The sequence below is a fragment of the Pseudophryne corroboree genome, chromosome 2, assembly GCF_028390025.1.
Source record: "Pseudophryne corroboree isolate aPseCor3 chromosome 2, aPseCor3.hap2, whole genome shotgun sequence".
In the NCBI taxonomy this organism is placed as follows: Eukaryota; Metazoa; Chordata; class Amphibia; order Anura; family Myobatrachidae; genus Pseudophryne; species Pseudophryne corroboree.
Genome location: NC_086445.1, coordinates 263,552,656 through 263,568,647, shown reverse-complemented (window position 1 = coordinate 263,568,647; position 15,992 = coordinate 263,552,656). Strand labels below are relative to the sequence as shown.

General features: G+C 42.7%; 1 protein-coding gene across 1 annotated transcript in view; it reads left to right on the top strand.

The window, feature by feature from the left end:
• Nucleotides 1–15,326, top strand: part of TMBIM6 (transmembrane BAX inhibitor motif containing 6) — a 47,459-nt gene extending 32,133 nt beyond the window's left edge. Inside the window, exons 3-10 of the mRNA XM_063952754.1 lie at nucleotides 1,935–2,043; nucleotides 2,901–3,021; nucleotides 4,159–4,207; nucleotides 5,446–5,543; nucleotides 6,073–6,152; nucleotides 7,016–7,116; nucleotides 7,245–7,320; nucleotides 13,771–15,326. Of these exons, the coding sequence (XP_063808824.1) occupies nucleotides 1,935–2,043; nucleotides 2,901–3,021; nucleotides 4,159–4,207; nucleotides 5,446–5,543; nucleotides 6,073–6,152; nucleotides 7,016–7,116; nucleotides 7,245–7,320; nucleotides 13,771–13,794 (658 nt within the window). The 3' untranslated portion in view covers nucleotides 13,795–15,326. The remainder of the gene's footprint in view (nucleotides 1–1,934; nucleotides 2,044–2,900; nucleotides 3,022–4,158; nucleotides 4,208–5,445; nucleotides 5,544–6,072; nucleotides 6,153–7,015; nucleotides 7,117–7,244; nucleotides 7,321–13,770) is intronic.
• Nucleotides 15,327–15,992: the final 666 nt, after the last annotated feature.

Here is a 15,992-nt window from a genome sequence, read left to right as displayed (position 1 = left end):
AATATTGTTTTGTAAATAGTGTATGAAGTCCTGTCGTCTGTCAGCTCTGGTTATTGCTGGACGATTTAAAGCTGATGAAACTGAAGACAATCCTGTTATACACTGTAAAAATTGCTATTACTGTGGCCTGTTAATGTGTCTGAGATGACTGTGCACGTCTATTGATAGTGTGTTATCTGCACTCACAGTACAACTGCATCTGCCAATATGCTCAATAGTTAGTAGTTTCCGGTTAGCTATCAGATATATGCTGTGATATGCATTGTATTCTTATACTTACGGCAGGCCACTGTGTGTTACACTTTGCCCTTATTTAGAAAATATTATCTAAAGTACATTTGAGCTGTGTACAATTCTATAGAGTGACCTATATCTATTATTTTACTGTTCAGTTGTAAGTATATAAAGTATTCTATCTGGAAACGCATTGCGATTAGATTGAATCATTGTGGTCTAGATTGGTATTTGAGCAGAAGTTGTAAAGATGTGCTCTGATTTCTGTGGAGGGATTGGCTGTTCAGGACATCGGACAATGGCCTTCTACCCATGTAATGGAAGCCATCTGCCAGCTAGTTTGTTTTAGTTTTTCTCCTTGCTAGCAGATTGTGGTCATTTGGATATTTTTTTTTTTTTTTACACTGTAAAGTGACAGAATAAATTAAAACACACTGTTCCCTGGTACTGTTTAAAACACACTGTTCCCTGGTACTGTTTAAAACACACTGTTCCCTGGTACTGTTTGCCCATTTGTAGTCTGCTTTTGAGAGACACATTGTTACATTGTACTGTATAGCTGCGCACTTCGCTATAGGCTGTTACGTAAAAACAAGAAAAACGGCTGCCAAATTCCAGTAGTTTTGGTGCTTGTAAGAGAATCCTTTTAAGAATATAATGTGCCCTTCTAGTATTTTATGTGTTTTATATTCTTTCTCCCCACCCCTCCTATAAAATACGCACATAGTAAGTTTTTCTTAGTATGTTTCTGTCTTAGGCTGTCCTAATTGTACAAATATGGTAGATTACAAACAGTAAAGTGATTTTTTTTCTAGCATGGTTTTAGTGACTGATGATCATTCTTTATTACCTGTAATTTTGGATGTCCCTGGTTGGCTGGTGTAGGCAGTGTATACATTGAAACATTTACAGAAGCTGATACCAAGGATGACAGGGTCCGTACAAACGTAGTACAGGTATAAAGCTGCGGAGGACATTGCTGTCATGAATATGAGTGCTAGATATTGGAAGGTCCCTTGGACACAGACATAAGGACATTCATATCACATTTTATCAATGGACTGACAGATGTGTGCTCAAATATATATTTAAAGGTTATTTGGTAACAATATTTAAACAGTGGACTTTATATGCTTTAGTGCTTGTAATTAGAAATACGCATTCTAGTCTCAGTGGGGGGTATTCAATTGTTTGAAAAGTCGGTTGGGTGTCTGTTTTTTCCTGTCTATTAGATAGGAAAAAACAGACACCCAACCGACTTTTCAAACAAATGAATTCCACCCAGTATGTTGGTTACAGATCCGGCCCGTGTAGAGGTGAGGGGGGCTCACTGGCCATCTACATTCAGCTATCACCTATCAAGAGCGTGATTTCGATGCGAGTGTATTTCGCTTCAGTCACTTCTAGTTGTATTGACCGCTATGTCTTTCCTAGATATGAGTAATCTATGGCTTATATTATTGGCCTTTTTACACTAATGGCATCAGCGCAGACACTTCCAAGTCATGTATATGACATTGCGGTGACACATCATGGAGAATGAACTCCCATACCACCCCTTCCTTGTTTATATGTAATGATTGAACAAACCCTGATTAATCACAGTGGGGTCCCCTGCATTTGGCAAGTTGTTTAGTTTATTCTCCGTGGGCAGTAATCTCCTCTATAGTAATTTTATTTGGTGTCTTTTTATGTTTCAGTTCCCCATCCACACAGCAGCACTTGAAACGGGTGTACACCAGCTTTGCTTTCTGTATGCTGGTAGCTGCTGCTGGCGCTTATGTTAATGTGGCCCTTAAATTTCTGCAGGTAAGTCATTTTGATTACGTTTAGGATGTATCACATACAGGGTTGTGCAAGTTGGATGTCATTATTATTATTATTATTATTATTATTATTATTAACAAGCAAACATTCACTTATAGTCCTTTTATTTAAATGACCGCTCCCTTTGCTGAGCAGACCTACCCACAGAGCAGCACTTCTCCAATCTTCCACCAGTCTCTGGCTCACCTATGTAGCTCCATCAGCATCTGCCAATCTGAACTATCCACCACTACTAGGGTGTAGAATAGGTGTTGGAGAATGGAGGCAGCTCCGCTTATGGAGTCCTGTAATCATACACTAGTCTGCTGTCATGGCAGGCTGTGAGTGAAGCAGCATCTGACTGAAGCCCTGCACATCTGGGGGAGGAGGGCTCATAGGTGACGTGTTTGGAAGTGTAATTTTACTGAAGTAAGACATAACCACCCACCAGTACTTTATTATCCCTCTGATACTGGATGGCAACGTGGTGGTGATATGATATACTTGTCAGTTAAGCTGTATAATTCCTTATGGTTACATGCAGACCAATATTTATAATGCTTTGTGGCTGCCAAGTTTTATGATCATGTTACAGAATATAGGTGGATATGTACTAAGCAGTGATAAAAGTGGAGAAGTTGCCCATGGCAACCAATCACCATTGAGGTAACATTTATAATTTGCATACTATAAAAGTATACAGAGCAGCTGATTGGTTGCCCTGGGCAACTTCTACACTGGCTCACTTCTCCACTTTTATCACTGCTTAGTACATGTCCCCCCATAAATACAGTTGCGCACTTTCGATCTGTGTGCTATTATTCAGTCTTTGCAATTAATCTCTGTGTCTTCCAAAACAGGGCAGCTTCTTGTCCTTTCTAGGCTCACTGGCCATGATGCTCTGGCTCATGTTCACCCCTCACAGCTATGAGAATGAAAAGAAGCGCCTGGGAATCTTGGTTGGTTTTGCCTTTTTCTGTGGTAAGTTTTTTTAAATCTAAACCAACACAATTATTTATAAGATGTAGAAGCACCAGAGCTTGTGGACTGGATTGCTGCTCAACACCGTGACATAAGACTGGGTAACTGGATCTGTTATTCTTAGTAATGAGAGAAAACGAAATGCTCTCATATCTACATTCATATAGTTAATCTGTATTGAGTTTTACTTTACAGAAAGGTAGTAAGTTTACCTGTAACTTCCTTGTAGGAAACTGTGATATGACAGCTCAAATTCTGTATTATTTAAAACATCCTCTCTCACAAAATAAAACTATGTACTTAGAGGATTACAGAGACGGCTATTATGTAGGCTGAAGCTTTACTCCTGAGAATGCATCCTATTTATTCATTAGAGATCAGTGATCTATTTGATGCTCCTAGTGAGCATTTAAATTGCATTCTCAATTAAATTATTTCAGCCCACAAAATAGCGTTCTCCATTATTGTAGCTTTTACAGCTGTGTTATAAACTAAAGTGTTTAACATTGTTCACCACTTAAATATGACTGAGGCTGGGTATGTGAAAGAGCGGACCAATGAGAAACCCCATTGTCATTAGCTGCAGCTTTTCATTGGTCTTCCCGCTCACGTCCACCTTCACAGTTTCCAAAGGCCTGGATTTCCACCTGACAAATCATTAAGCCAAGGGGAAAAAAAACAGCTACATGGCGCAAACCCTGGGCTGAAGTCCCTATTTGGAATGCTGGTGTCGGCATTACAAATAGTGCTGGGATTCTGACTGCCATCATTCCGACCACGAAAAAATCATACCCAACCCGGCTTTTCTATAGTAGGGGAAGCCTTGCATTGTAGTGCAGCTGTAAGTTATTACTGGCTTACTGCACAAGTTTTAGATTCTATTTGCTAAGAATGTAGGTGTGTTCAGTGCATTCACCTTTATCCAGATATCTAATTTTCATTGAAGAAGTACAAGTATTATATAAATATAACAGAGTAGTAATGATTTTTCGTAACAAGAACCATATAGTGCAAAGTTTTGCTTGCAATATTTTAGCATTTGTCAGTAGCTTGTGATTTTAAGAATGTTTACTTACTACATTCCAATGACCTTCACATGTAAAAAATAAAAATAATACGACTTTGTTTGTCCTCCAGGTGTTGGATTGGGTCCTGCTTTGAATTTCTGCATTGCTGTTAACCCCAGGTATTTGCATATCCAGTTTTTTTTTTTTATCTAGAGCTCTGCCGATGTGTATATAGCTGTACAGTGTGTGAGCTCCAAAATAATTGTCCAGAAAATAACATAGTTGCAAATGCTGGAAACCAGAATAAACTAACGTACATAATATCGCATAAAGAAGATGATGGAGAAGAGCAGGTGCTAAATTAAAAAAAATAAAAAAAAATATCCCAAAGCAGTGTTTCCTAACCTCCATCCTCAAGGGACACCTAACATTGCAGGTTTCAGTGACATCCATGCTTGAGCACAGATTGTTAAAGCTAAATCACTGAAATACTAATTAAGGGAGTTATTCATGTTTGTTAGCAAACCAAAAAAGCAAGCTAATGGGCAAAACCATGTGCACTGCAGGTGGGGCAGATGTAACATGTGCAGAGAGATTTAGATTTGGGTGGATTATTTTGTTTCTGTGCAAGGTAAATACTGTCTGCTTTATTTTTACACTGCAATTTAGATTTAAGTTTGAAAACACTCCACCCTAATCTAATCTCTCTGCACATGTTACATCTGCCCCACCTGCACTGCACATGATTTTGCCCAGTTGTGTGCTTTTTTTGGTTTGCTAACAAACCTGAATAAGGCCCTAAATCACCTGTGCACTAGTGCGGTTCCACTTAAAACTTTTGACTGTTATACCCCTTTCACGTCGCACAAATAACCCGGTATCGACACTGCATATTGCCGTGTCGAAACGGGTCAGTGTGCGATGTGAAAGCACTTTGGCCGAATTAGCGGGTTGCCTGACCCAGTAATTCAACCCGGTTAAAAAGAAGGGTTATTATCGGGTTGAATACCGGGTCAGGCACAGTGTGAATAGGAGCCGTTTCGATGCGACATGGCTCCCATTCACAGCATAGGGAGAGGCGGCGCAAGAGATGAGCTTATCTCCCAGCGCCGCCTCCACCCCTTCTGCTGCTGCGCCCCCCTGCTGCTATGGCAACCGACCCGGTATATTGCCGGGTCGGAAAGCCAGCAAAGCAGAGCAAAAGCCGGATCCTACCCGGTAAGGACACGTTTCTCTTACCGGGTGGGATCCGGCATTTGCGATCTGAAAGCCGTATTATTGTACCTTGAGGACCGTGGTTGGGAAACTCTCCTAATAATCTGTCTGTCAGCTATATGTTCTAGGCTCATTTTCTTATTTAAACTTCAACTGTATCTCCCAATTGTATCTGATGAATCTTCCGCTGACTTCCACACAGCATCATCCCTACTGCTTTCCTGGGTACAGCATTGATCTTCGCCTGCTTCTCGCTCAGTGCCCTTTATGCACAAAGACGTAGTTTCCTTCTCCTGGGAGGTGAGTGCTATCCATAACTCTGTGTCACTACGTCATAATCTTTACAGGGGGACACACTAGTTAACATTGCTGTCATGTAGTGCTGGGGACTTAGGCTTGAGTCTTACCTGCTGATAGGTTTGCATCTCCCTATATTTGAGCTGGTTTCCTCTTGTTGGCTAATATTGTTCTATAGTCTGTAAGCTACCTGGTATGTAAATGGCTTCTTATTTACACTAACTGCCCCTAGTGTGTGTGTGTGTGTGTGTGTGTGTGTGTGTGTGTGTGTGTGTGTGTGTGTGTGTGTGTGTGTGTGTGTATATGACAGACAGGAATGTGACATTGATGGCACCACCATATTTGGGACTGATGAACATGATTAAACATTTAAGTATTAGTGTGTCACAGTAATATGCTGGCTGTGTTTGTGTATGTGTGTGTGTGTATATATATATATATATATATATATATATATATATATATATATATATATATATATATATATATATATTTATTTATTTATCCTGTAAATATTATGTTTTTTCCACAGGTTTGCTGTCAACTGTCCTGAGCGTCCTTGTTTTCTCTTCACTGATAAACATGTTTGCTGGATCTGAATTTCTCTCTAAAGTAAGTTACTGTGGTGAAAGATTATATCTATAGATCGTAGGCTTGCGAGCAGGGCCTTCCTACCTCTGACCGTTATCACCCTGTTTTGTTTTATCATTGTAGTTTCCAACTATAAAGTGCATTTGCTGCACTATATAAAACAGACTTAATAAATAAATAGTGGTTTAGCAGTATAGGTCCATAGCTGAATCATACCCCTTTCACATCGCACAAATAACCCAGTATATTGCCAGGTCGACACGGGTCACTGTGCGATGTGAAAGGGGCCATGGAGAATTCCTGGGTCGCCTGACTCCGTAATTCAACCCGGGTTATAAGAAGGGTTATTCCTGGGTTGAATACCGGGTCGGTAGTGTAAACCGGTTTCTGGGTTGATGTGACCCGTTCACTACATAGGGAGAGGCGGCGCGGAGATGAGCTTATTTACCAGCACTGCCCCCCGGTTCCGCCTCCCGCCGCTATGCCAACCCGACCTGGCATATTGCCGGGTCGAGAAGCTTGCTTTTAGGGTCCAATGCCGGATCCCACCCGGGAAGGACCCATTTCCAATTCCCAGGTGGGACCCGGCATTGAAGATGTGAAAGGGGTTTAATAGCAAGATCCTGCGCCTGGCTAAGCATTCATCGGTTATGATTGGGAGTACAGTATAGAAGGAAAAACCATTGCGTTCAGTGATGGACATCTTCTCACTTATTGATCTCACAGGTAGCACTTTTTTTTGGGTCTATGTGAATTGTTCCTTATATGCAATTAAAGGTTATGTTGCTGTCTTCATTTTCTTAATCAAGATCCAGTGCGCTATGACTAGAAAAGTATGCAGTCTGGACATTGACTTTGAATACAATCTTATATTTATCTTGCAGACAAATCTGTACCTTGGCCTGCTGGTCATGTGTGGCTTTGTATTGTTTGACACCCAGCTTATTATTGAAAAAGCTGAGAATGGGGACAAGGATTATGTGTGGTAAGTTATGGGACTTATTCTTGGCCAAAGTTTTGCTAAATACATTTTAGCAGAGGTGATAGTGCCTAAAGTAGTTTAGATTATCCTTTCAAAATGATTTAACTTTTTTTTTTGGTGTCTTATTGTAGGCATTGTGTAGACCTGTTTCTGGATTTCATCACCATCTTTAGGAAGCTCATGATAATCTTGGCTATGAATGAGAAGGTATATTTTATATACATACAACAATGCTTTTGTGTAAACCTTTTCAAATGACTTTTACGTATTTGAATGCCTTTGTTCTATTAAGTGTGTATGTGTGTGGGGGGTGTTAAAAAAACAACAACCTTTCTCTATCGTCCTAAGTGGATGCTGGGGTTCCTGAAAGGACCATGGGGAATAGCGGCTCCGCAGGAGACAGGGCACAAAAAAGTAAAGCTTTTACCAGATCAGGTGGTGTGCACTGGCTCCTCCCCCTATGACCCTCCTCCAGACTCCAGTTAGATTTTGTGCCCGAACGAGAAGGGTGCAATCTAGGTGGCTCTCCTAAAGAGCTGCTTAGAGAAAGTTTAGCTTAGGTTTTTTACTTTACAGTGAGTCCTGCTGGCAACAGGATCACTGCAACGAGGGACTTAGGGGAGAAGTAGTGAACTCACCTGCGTGCAGAGTGGATTTGCTGCTTGGCTACTGGACACTAGCTCCAGAGGGACGATCACAGGTACAGCCTGGATGGTCACCGGAGCCGCGCCGCCGGCCCCCTTGCAGACGCTGAAGAGAGAAGAGGTCCAAAATCGGCGGCTGAAGACTCCTGAGTCTTCATAAAGGTAGCGCACAGCACTGCAGCTGTGCGCCATTTTCCTCTCAGCACACTTCACACAACAGTCACTGAGGGTGCAGAGCGCTGGGGGGGGCGCTCTGAGAGGCAAATAAAAACCTTATTAGAGGCAAAAAATACCTCACATATAGCCCACAGAGGCTATATGGAGATATTTAACCCCTGCCTAACTTCAAAAATAGCGGGAGACGAGCCCGCCGAAAAAGGGGCGGGGCCTATCTCCTCAGCACACAGCGCCATTTTCTCTCACAGAAAAGCTGGAGAGAAGGCTCCCAGGCTCTCCCCTGCACTGCACTACAGAAACAGGGTTAAAACAGAGAGGGGGGGCACTGATTTTGGCGATATTGTATATATATAAAAGATGCTATAAGGGAGAAACACTTATATAAGGTTGTCCCTATATAATTATAGCGTTTTTGGTGTGTGCTGGCAGACTCTCCCTCTGTCTCCCCAAAGGGCTAGTGGGTCCTGTCCTCTGTCAGAGCATTCCCGGTGTGTGTGCTGTGTGTCGGTACGTGTGTGTCGACATGTATGAGGACGATGTTGGTGAGGAGGCGGAGAAATTGCCTGTAATGGTGATGTCACTCTCTAGGGAGTCGACACCGGAATGGATGGCTTATTTAGAGAATTACGTGAGAATGTCAACACGCTGCAAGGTCGGTTGACGACATGAGACGGCCGACAATCTATTAGGACCGGTCCAGGCGTCTCAGAAACACCGTCAGGGGTTTTAAAAACGCCCATTTACCTCAGTCGGTCGACACAGACACAGACACGGACACTGAATACAGTGTCGACGGTGAATAAACAAACGTATTTCTCATTAGGGCCACACGTTAAGGGCAATGAAGGAGGTGTTACGTGTTTCTGATACTACAAGTACCACAAGAAAGGGTATTATGTGGGAGTGAAAAAACTACCTGTAGTTTTTCCTGAATCAGATAAAATAAAATGAAGTGTGTGATGATGCGTAGGGTTACCCCGATAGCAAATATTGGCGTTATACCCTTTCCTGCCAGAAATTAGAGTACGTTGGGAAACACCCCTTAGGGTGATAAGGCGCTCACACGCTTATCAAGTGGCGTTACCGTCTCCAGATACGGCCGCCCTCAAGGAGCCAGCTGATAGGAAGCTGGAAAAATATCCTAAAAAGTATATACACACATACGGTGGTTATACTGCGACCAGCGATCGCCATCAGCCTGGAGATGCAGTGCTGGGTTGGCTTGGTCGGATTCCCTGACTGAAAATATTTTATTCATGTAGAGCATTTAATAGGATGCATTCTATATATATGTATGTGAGATGCACAGAGGGATATTTGCTCTCTGGCATCAAGATAAGTGCGTTGTCCATATCTCCCAGAAGATGTCAGGGACACGACAGTGGTCAGGTGATACAGATCCCATACGGCAGATGGAAGTATTGCTGTATAAAGGGAAGGAGTTATTTGGGGGTCGGTCCATCGGACCTGGGGACCACAGCAACAGCTGGGAAATCCAACCTTTTTTACCCCAAGTTACATCTCAGCTAAAAAAGACACCGTCTTTTCAGCCTCAATCTTTCCTTTCCCATGAGGGCATGCAGGCAAAAGGCCAGTCATATCTGCCCAGACATAGAGGTAAGGGAAGTAGACTGCAGCAGGCAGCCCTTTCCCAGGAAAAGAAGCCCTCCACCGCGTCTGCCAAGTCCTCAGCATGACGCTGGGGCCGTGCAAGCGGACTCAAGGTGGGGGGGTAGTCTCAAGAGTCTCAGGGCGCAGTGGGATCACTCGCAAGTTGACCCCTAGATCGTACGAGTATTATCCCAGGGGTAAAGATTGGAGAGTCGAGACATCTTCTCCTCGCAGGTTCCTGAAGTCTGCTTTACCAACGGCTCCCTCCGACAGGGAGGCAGCATTGGAAACAATTCACAAGCTGTATATCCAGCAGGTGATAATCAAAGTACCCCTCCTACGACAAGGAAAAGGGTATTATTTTTCCACACTATATTGTGGTACTGAAGCCAGACGGCTTGGTGACACATAGTCTAAATCTAAAATGTTTTGAACACTTACATAAAAGGTTCAAATCGAGATAAAGTCACTCAGAGCAGTGATAGCGAACCGGAAAAAAGGGGACTATATGGTGTCCCTGGACATCAAGGATTACCTCCATGTCCAAATTTTGTCCTTCTCATCAAGGGTACCTCTGGTTCGTGGTACAGAACTGTCAATATCAGTTTCAGACGATGCCGTTTGAATTATCCACGGCACCCCGGGCCTTTTTACCAAGGTAATGGCCGAAATAGATGTTTCTTCAAAGAAAAAAGGCATCTAAATTATCCCTTACTTGCACGACCTAAAAAGGGCAAGTTCCAGAGAACAGTTGGAGGTCGGAAGAGCACTATCTAAAGTAGTTCTTCGACGGCACGACTGGATTCTAAATATTCCAAGAATCGCAGCTGTTTTCCGACGATACGTCTGCTGTTCCTAGGGATGACTCTGGACACGGTTCAGAAAAAGGTTTTTCTTCCCGAGGAAAAAGCCAAGGAGTTATCCGACCTGTCAGGAACCTCCTAAAACCAGGAAAGGTGTCTGTACATCAATGCACAAGAGTCCTGGGAAAAATGGTGGCTTTTTACGAAGCAATTCCATTCGGCAGATTCCATGCAAGAATTTTCCAAAGGGATCTGTTGGACAAATGGTCAGGGTCGCATCCTCAGATGCACCTGCGAATAACCCTGTCGCCAAGGACAAGGGTATATCTTCTGTGGTGGTTGCAAAAGGCTCATCTATTGGAGGGCCGCAGATTCGGCATACAGGATTTGATCCTGGTGACCACGGACGCCAGCCTGAGAGGTTGGGGAGCAGTCACACAAGGAAGAAACTTCCAGGGGGTATGGACGAACCTGGAAAAGTCTCTTCACATAAACATTCTGGTACTAAGAGCAATCTAAAATGCTCTAAGCCAGGCGGAACCACTCCTGCAAGGAAAACCGGTGTTGATTCAGTCGGACAACATCACGGCGGTCGCCCATGTAAACAGACAGGGCGGCACAAGAAGCAGGAGTGCAATGGCAGAAGCTGCCAAGATTCTTCGCTGGGCGGAGAATCACGTAATAGCACTGTCAGCAGTGTTCTTCCCGGGCGTGGACAACTGGGAAGCAGACTTCCTCAGCAGACACGATATTCACCCGGGAGAGGGGGGTCTTCATCCAGAAGTCTTCCACATGCTAATAAACTGTTGGGAAAGACCAATGGTAGACATGATGGCGTCTCGCCTCAACAAGAAACTGGACAAGTATTGCGCCAGGTCAAGAGATCCACAGGCAATAGCTGTGGACGCACTGGTAACACCTTGGGTGTACAAATCAGTATATGTGTTTCCTCCTCTGCCTCTCATACCAAAGGTATTGAAGATTATACGGTGAGGAGGAGTAAGAACAATACTAGTGGCTCCGGATTGGCCAAGAAGGACTTGGTACCCGGAACTTCAAGAGTTGGTCACGGACGACCCGTGCCCTCTACTTCGGAGAAGGGACCTGCTACAACAGGGTCCCTGTCTCTTTCAAGACTTACCGCGGCTGCGTTTGACGGCATGGCGGTTGAACGCCAGATCCTAAAAGGGAAAGGCATTCCAGAAGAAGTCATTCCTACCTTGATTAAGGCAAGGAAGGAAGTCACCGCGAAACATTATCACCGCATTTGGCGAAAATATGTCGCGTGGTGCGAGGATCGGAGTGTTCCGACGGAGGAATTTCAACTGGGTCGTTTCCTACATTTCCTACAATCAGGATTGTCTATGGGTCTCAAATTGAGATCTATTAAGGTTCAAATTTCGGCCCTGTCAATATTCTTCCAAAAAGAATTGGCCTCAGTTCCTGAGGTACAGACTTTTGTTAAAGGAGTACTGCATATACAGCCTCCTGTGGTGCCTCCGGTGGCACCGTGGGATCTAAAAGTAGTTTTAGATTTCCTCAAATCCCATTGGTTTGAACCATTGAAAAAGGTGGATTTTAAATATCTCACATGGAAAGTGACTATGTTACTGGCCCTGGCTTCCGCCAGGAGAGTATCTGAATTGGCGGCTTTATCTTATAAAAGCCCTTATCTAATCTTCCATTCGGATAGGGCAGAACTGAGGACTCGTCCGCATTTTCTCCCTAAGGTGGTATCAGCGTTTCACCTGAACCAACCTATTGTGGTGCCTGCGGCCACTGGCGACTTGGAGGACTCCAAGTTGTTGGACGTTGTCAGAGCCTTAAAAATATACATTTCAAGGACGGCTGAAGTCAGAAAATCTGACTCGCTGTTGATACTATATGCACCCAACAAGTTGGGTGCCCCTGCTTCTAAGCAGACGATTGCTCGTTGGATTTGTAACACAATTCAACTTGCTCATTCTGTGGCAGGCCTGCCACAGCCTAAATCTGTTAAGGCCCATTCCACAAGGAAGGTGGGCTCATCTTGGGCGGCTGCCCGAGGGGTCTCGGCATTACAATTCTGCCGAGCAGCTACGTGGTCGGGGGAAAACACGTTTGTAAAATTCTACAAATTTGATACCCTGGCAAAAGAGGACTTGGAATTCTCTCATTCGGTGCTGCAGAGTCATCCGCACTCTCCCGCCCGTTTGGGAGCTTTGGTATAATCCCCATGGTCCTTTCAGGAACCCCAGCATCCACTTAGGACGATAGAGAAAATAAGAATTTACTTACCGATAATTCTATTTCTCGGAGTCCGTAGTGGATGCTGGGCGCCCATCCCAAGTGCGGATTATCTGCAATACTGTACATAGTTATTGTTAACAAATTCGGGTTATATTGTTAAGGAGCCATCTTTAAGAGGCTCTTTCTGTTATCATACTGTTAACTGGGTTTAGATCACAAGTTGTACGGTGTGATTGGTGTGGCTGGTATGAGTCTTACCCGGGATTCAAATTGCCTCCCTTATTGTGTACGCTCGTCCGGGCACAGTACCTAACTGGAGTCTGGAGGAGGGTCATAGGGGGAGGAGCCAGTGCACACCACCTGATCTGGTAAAAGCTTTACTTTTTTGTGCCCTGTCTCCTGCGGAGCCGCTATTCCCCATGGTCCTTTCAGGAACCCCAGCATCCACTACGGACTCCGAGAAATAGAATTATCGGTAAGTAAATTCTTATTTTTTAACACCCTGTGTATGTATATTTATATATAATGTGTTTGTGTGTGTGTCTGCATAAGCAACAATTAAAATGGATGGCAGTAGTGTTCTGTACCCTAAACCTTGTGAAACCATTTTGACTCCTTTTCTTCCTTGCAAATGGGGAGGATGGTTTTGTTTTTGTGAGATTTTTAATAGTAACAATATTGGAATTTCAGTGATGGCCATGCTGAGGTCATAAACTTCTGTCTTATGTGCTGACTAGGTCTCTAGATTAGGCATAATAATAAACGCAACCTTCATTATGACGAATGGTTGATATAAAATGCCTCCTAGGCATTATTAGTGTACTTTTGTAAATAAAACTTTCAAGATACTCTTTCAGTGAGAAGGGGATCATGTACTGTCTTCTATCCACATTCAGCTTCAACCTCCACATCATATTCCTTAAATCGGTGCCATTGCACTTTAAACGACATCCATTAGATATAGGTAATGTTGGCTACAATCTGCTATAGATTGTATATAACAAATTATGATACTATAACCCCCTCCCCCTTTTAAGTCAAATATGGTATGCTCTTAAATCCAGTATTTTGGAACGCATTAACAATCTATTTTTTGTATTTAGAGCGTGTTTCTTTGTTAGACAAAATAAAGCACCCTGTGTATGATGATTTGTGTGTTTGTTTATTCATTTTTTTTAATTTTATCTTTTTAGGATAAGAAAAAAGAGCGAAAGTAAAGCAGACCACATCCAGGAGTTGATATTTGTTTCCAATTTCCCTTTTTTTCTCTCCCTTTTAATTGGCTTTTGTGTTCCATGGTATGATTAAACTCTTGGGGAATTTATTTTTTATTTTTTGTATATTTTCCTCTTCATCCCAGTGTTTGCTGATTACATGAAAGGGTTTCATAGCTTCATTTCCTTTTTATTGCTGTGATGCACAAACTTCTAAAATGTTCACATCATCCGTCATGACTGCACAAGTCCCTACCCTGAAAATGTAAGCGGTTTGTGTCAGAATTTGTGCATCACTGCTTTACCTAAAGTTCAGTCTAACTTTTGGCATACTGAGTACACATGAGTTGGAGAGAGTGGGATTCTATTCCTCCACTACAATTATCCTAAACCTTTTACCAGTTCAGGCAGATAAGATTACTTTCCCAGCAGTGCCACAGATGTTTAAGGAATCCATTTTGAATTTTAGGAGTCGTCTATTATCTGAGAAATATCTGACACCTGTCGCTGTACTAGCTGTGCATCACCACTCTCACTAACATTCCTTAAACTGAGAACTTGGTGCTTCCTCAAAGATGAATGGACAAATGAAGGACTCGTCTCCCTATGTATGTGCCTAATTAAAACATAATTGCTCATACCTGGCTCCTAAGACCATTGTCTATATCCCCGCTTTCTGCCAAGTCTTGGGTTTACTCAATAATACAGTTGCCATTCCCATTAAGGAATGCGCAGTGTGATTAAGTACCTGTACTTGATACCTGTTAGCACTATAGACTTATAAAGCCTCGCCCCCTTGATGTAATTTGCACCCTGGCATTGTCAGTTTGCCAGGAGGAAGTACCTAATGTTGAAGATCTGAAGATGTGTGTACATGCTTCACGAGGGAGAAGCCACACCTGAATTAAACCCCTGAACAAAAAGTATTGATAAACTTAATTATTTATAGACTTATTTTTCGCATTTGAATAAAGACTATTTCTTTGCTTTATAAGAGTAAAAATATATTGTAAAGTCTTCTGCAGCTGTAAATTCTTCACCTGTTGTGTCTATAATCTAGTTATAGTTTAAAAAAAAAAAAAGTAAAATAAAAAAAATAAATCCTTCTTTGTTTCCATGAATCGGATCCTTCCTGCTTAGCTTTCAGTAGTACCTGGTTGATCCCACTTCCCCGTCTTTTCTAACTTGTTAATAAGCAGTTTGAATTTCTAAGACTTTTGCGTAAGAGGTTGGATTAAAGTGTTAATGTCCTCTGCTGTCCCTACTTTCTCTTTACCCTCCCCCTGCATGCTTTTAGGGATACGGCAAGATGCTTTAGAAACAGTGCCAAGATGAATTACCTTGAGGATAAAAAAGAAAATTCTATGTTAAAATGTATAAAATGTTTTTCATAACTTTTAATTTTTGTGCAGTGATTTTCTGAATCCAGACATAATTGACTGTCAACACAGTGAAACTTTTTGATTGAAATACAAAAATATGAATTACTTTGTACAAGTTCTTAAAGTACTAAAAATAAAAATGACAAAAATGTTTGTGTCCTGTTTGAGTAAAGTACTGTTACAATGTCTAGCTCTCATGTTGCTTTCAGCAGAGGATTTGATACTGGTACACATGAACTTACGGGTGTGGTTCGTTTTATCGACAGTATCTAGGTCGACAATGTTTAGGTCGACCACTATAGATCGACAGTCACTAGGTCGACATGGATGGAAGGTCGACAGGGTTTCTAGGTCGACATGTGCTAGGTCTAAAGGTCGACATGAGGATTTTTTTTTTTTTTTTGGTGTCGTTTTGGTCGTAGAGTGACCGGGATCCCAAATTAGTGCACCGCGTCCCCTCGCATGGCTCGCTTCGCTCGCCATTCTTCGGGCATGGTGCCTTCGCTTCGCTCGGCACACTTTACCATTCCAATCGTAGTCCACGTGGATCGTTAAGTATGAAAAAAATCCCCCCCCCAAAAAAATGTGAAAAACTCATGTCGACCTTTAGACCTGTCGACCTAGAAACCCTGTCGACCTTCTATCCATGTCGACCTAGTGACTGTCGACCTAAACATTGTCGACCTAGACACTGTCGATCTTCAGACTGGATCCCGAACTTACAGTAGTAAGCACTGAGCTGCTGATGCATACACTTTCATTATCAATGTCCCCTGCAATCATGAGCTTTCACTTCTAGCAAAATGGTCCCATAGCTTG